The sequence below is a fragment of the Sceloporus occidentalis genome, unplaced genomic scaffold (genome assembly GCF_023333645.1).
Source record: "Sceloporus occidentalis isolate IW3139 unplaced genomic scaffold, rSceOcc1.0.p SCAF_397, whole genome shotgun sequence".
In the NCBI taxonomy this organism is placed as follows: domain Eukaryota; kingdom Metazoa; phylum Chordata; class Lepidosauria; order Squamata; family Phrynosomatidae; genus Sceloporus; species Sceloporus occidentalis.
Window position 1 is genome coordinate 192,501 of NW_028317377.1, and position 2,647 is coordinate 195,147.

General features: G+C 36.5%; 1 protein-coding gene across 1 annotated transcript in view; it reads left to right on the forward strand.

Moving 5' to 3' along the window:
* Positions 1–631, forward strand: part of LOC149273204 (katanin p60 ATPase-containing subunit A-like 1) — a 27,769-nt gene extending 27,138 nt beyond the window's left edge. Inside the window, exon 10 of the mRNA XM_089506602.1 lies at positions 433–631. Coding sequence (XP_089362728.1) covers positions 433–631 — 199 coding nt within the window. The remainder of the gene's footprint in view (positions 1–432) is intronic.
* Positions 632–2,647: the final 2,016 nt, after the last annotated feature.

The window sequence follows — 2,647 nt, forward strand, 5'->3', positions numbered from 1 at the left end:
ATGCTGCAGGGGTGAGGGGTTACAGAATGCTGTGGGTGAGGGGTCTGTTGATTTCACTGGGAGTACTTTCCTGCCACTGATTATTTTAATATGCATTCCTCTCTAGCGAGAGTGCCTGGGAGTCCCTTGAAGGTCACATATACATAAAAACAAACTTAGGAATAGTATGTATGCTGCAGAATACCTGCATATACAAGCATTCGGGGGCCTTGTTTTTGTGGAAGCATTTCATTAATAGGCAAAGACATTTCTGTGTGAGACGGGTTGGAGTTTGATGGGTCTGCCCGTATTCATCAAGCTGCTATGTACACTAAAGTCCACATATGTATACTTTTCATATTTCAAAAGCATAGAATGACAAGAATTTAGTAGTAAAGCTTTATCTGTTCTTCACAACATAAAAATAAAATGGTCTCGGACATTGTTTTTCAGAGATGCCTCAATGATGGCAATGAGAAGGCGTATCCAAGGCTTAACCCCCGAACAGATCCGCGCATTGTCCAAGGAGGAACTTCAGATGCCTGTCACAATGATGGATTTTGAGTTGGCTCTAAAGAAAATCTCAAAGTCTGTGTCTGCTTCAGACCTGGAGAAATATGAGAAATGGATGGCTGAATTTGGTTCCGCATAAGCAGAGGCACACAGTGTTGGGGATAACAGTAACATCAGAGAAGCAATGCACGAGGAGAACATGCCTGTGGCATTAACTTGTGATTCAGATAAAGTAGCAGGAGACTGTCGCCTTGGTCCTCTGAGATGTTGGACTCTGCAGCCCCATTTCGATTACCATCTCATATTTAGGTAGCATGACAGATGGATGTCTCACTTTCGATTACTTCCTATACCATTTCTATATGTATTCAACTCTATCCCTCAGTCTTCCCTCTAACTTCACTGATGGTTACATGCCCTCAGCATGTCCTGTGATGTCCGCTACAAAAAATCTCCGTACCTCGTATTGCTTTTCATTAGGAAGAATGTGGGATTCTAGCTTTCTGCAACCATGGACAGGTTTGGTTCAGACTTGAATGAAGATCCTCATCGTTTGTCTTGAATGATTAGAGCACACCTGGAGGAGAAGCTTCAGTTGTTTTAGATAAGGGCAGCCACTTTAGATTGGTACCTACACAAAATCTGTGTAAGGGCTGAAGAAGAGGTATGTTAGACTTGCATCTAATATATATATTGTTCTTTATATTACACCAGTATATACCATATGTGTATTTATTTGCTAAAGCTCTTGCTTGCGACATGACATTTTGTTGAAATCTTAAATCGACCATGAATAGATTCTTTCACATCGCTATTGCTGTAATTATTGTCTTTAACTGTATCTCGTGCCCCCTTTCTTTTTTTTCTTTTTTTTTTTTACAATAACATATAAGACTAAATTAAAGTTAGAAAATGCTAACTAGGGCGATCAATACTACTAATAAGACTGATTAAAGCTCACTGTTGTATTGCCTTTTATTAGCAGCAGCACCAACTGAAAAAAACATAAGTTTTTGTCATATTTCCTCAAAAATGAAAGCATACTTTTGGCTTTACTATGACATGTATATAAGGTATATTTTAGTGTTGCTGAATGCCTCGACATGTATACAAAAATATATGTAATGGCCGTTGTTTTTCTGGATTATCATATACATGTATCGATGAAAACATTTTTATGAATTCTTGAATTTGCGTACCGTTTGTGCCCTTTTTAGTCTAAAATATTGTGGTGGTGAAAATACAAATATAACGTGGAATATTACAAAGTTTCTAAATCTACGCTACTTTGGTATGTTGGTAAGTCTAATAATTGTCACCTGCCCTTTATACAGAACGGTAACTTAAGAAAAAAATCTCTTTTGGCCACTCTGATACAGGAATTTATTGTGTACCATTTTAAAAATTCTTGAGTGAAGAAGAGGGGAAAAAAAGCCTTCACTGTTAACCATCCAAAAATGTTAAATTTCTCTCTATGTAAATCGTCAAGAATGAACAAAGTTTTGAGATTGAACTTTTATTCTTTTCTTTGCCGTAGCTCATTCCACTACACACATTCCTGGCATCCTACGTGCTAAAGTGTGACAATTGGCTCATTATTCAATTGGGTGCCAAACTGTAGGGCAATGCATTGGCACTCAAAGGGTTACACACTAAAACATGTCATTATACACAGAGCACCGGGTCTGTTTTGGTTGCTAGTTTTGTTTTGTAATAATTGTTTTAGCTATAACCACATTTAATTATTTATTTCTATGCTTCGTGACTATACCCAATGTGTTGGCGAATAACAAAAATGGGTGTTAACATTATTTTTTAATTTGAAATAATTAATAAAAAAAATCAACCAGATTTCCTTTCTTAACTTTTCATAAAATCAGTTACTACTTTTTTTTTTTTATTGCCTTTTAATGCCATGGCTCATTTATTGGTTGACATCAAGTGAGTATATATCACACCATATCAGTATCGCACCATTAGAGTGTGGCTTTTACTGCAACATTATAATGAATTGTTTTCCATCTAAAGATCAAACATGCAATACATAATTTTGCATGAAAAAAATAACTTATGATTGAAGTTGAGAAGCAGATTTATTAGACAGAGGTTGGGTGTCCCGCAAATTAAAAGTGACAATCACGGCTTTCTGTGACCT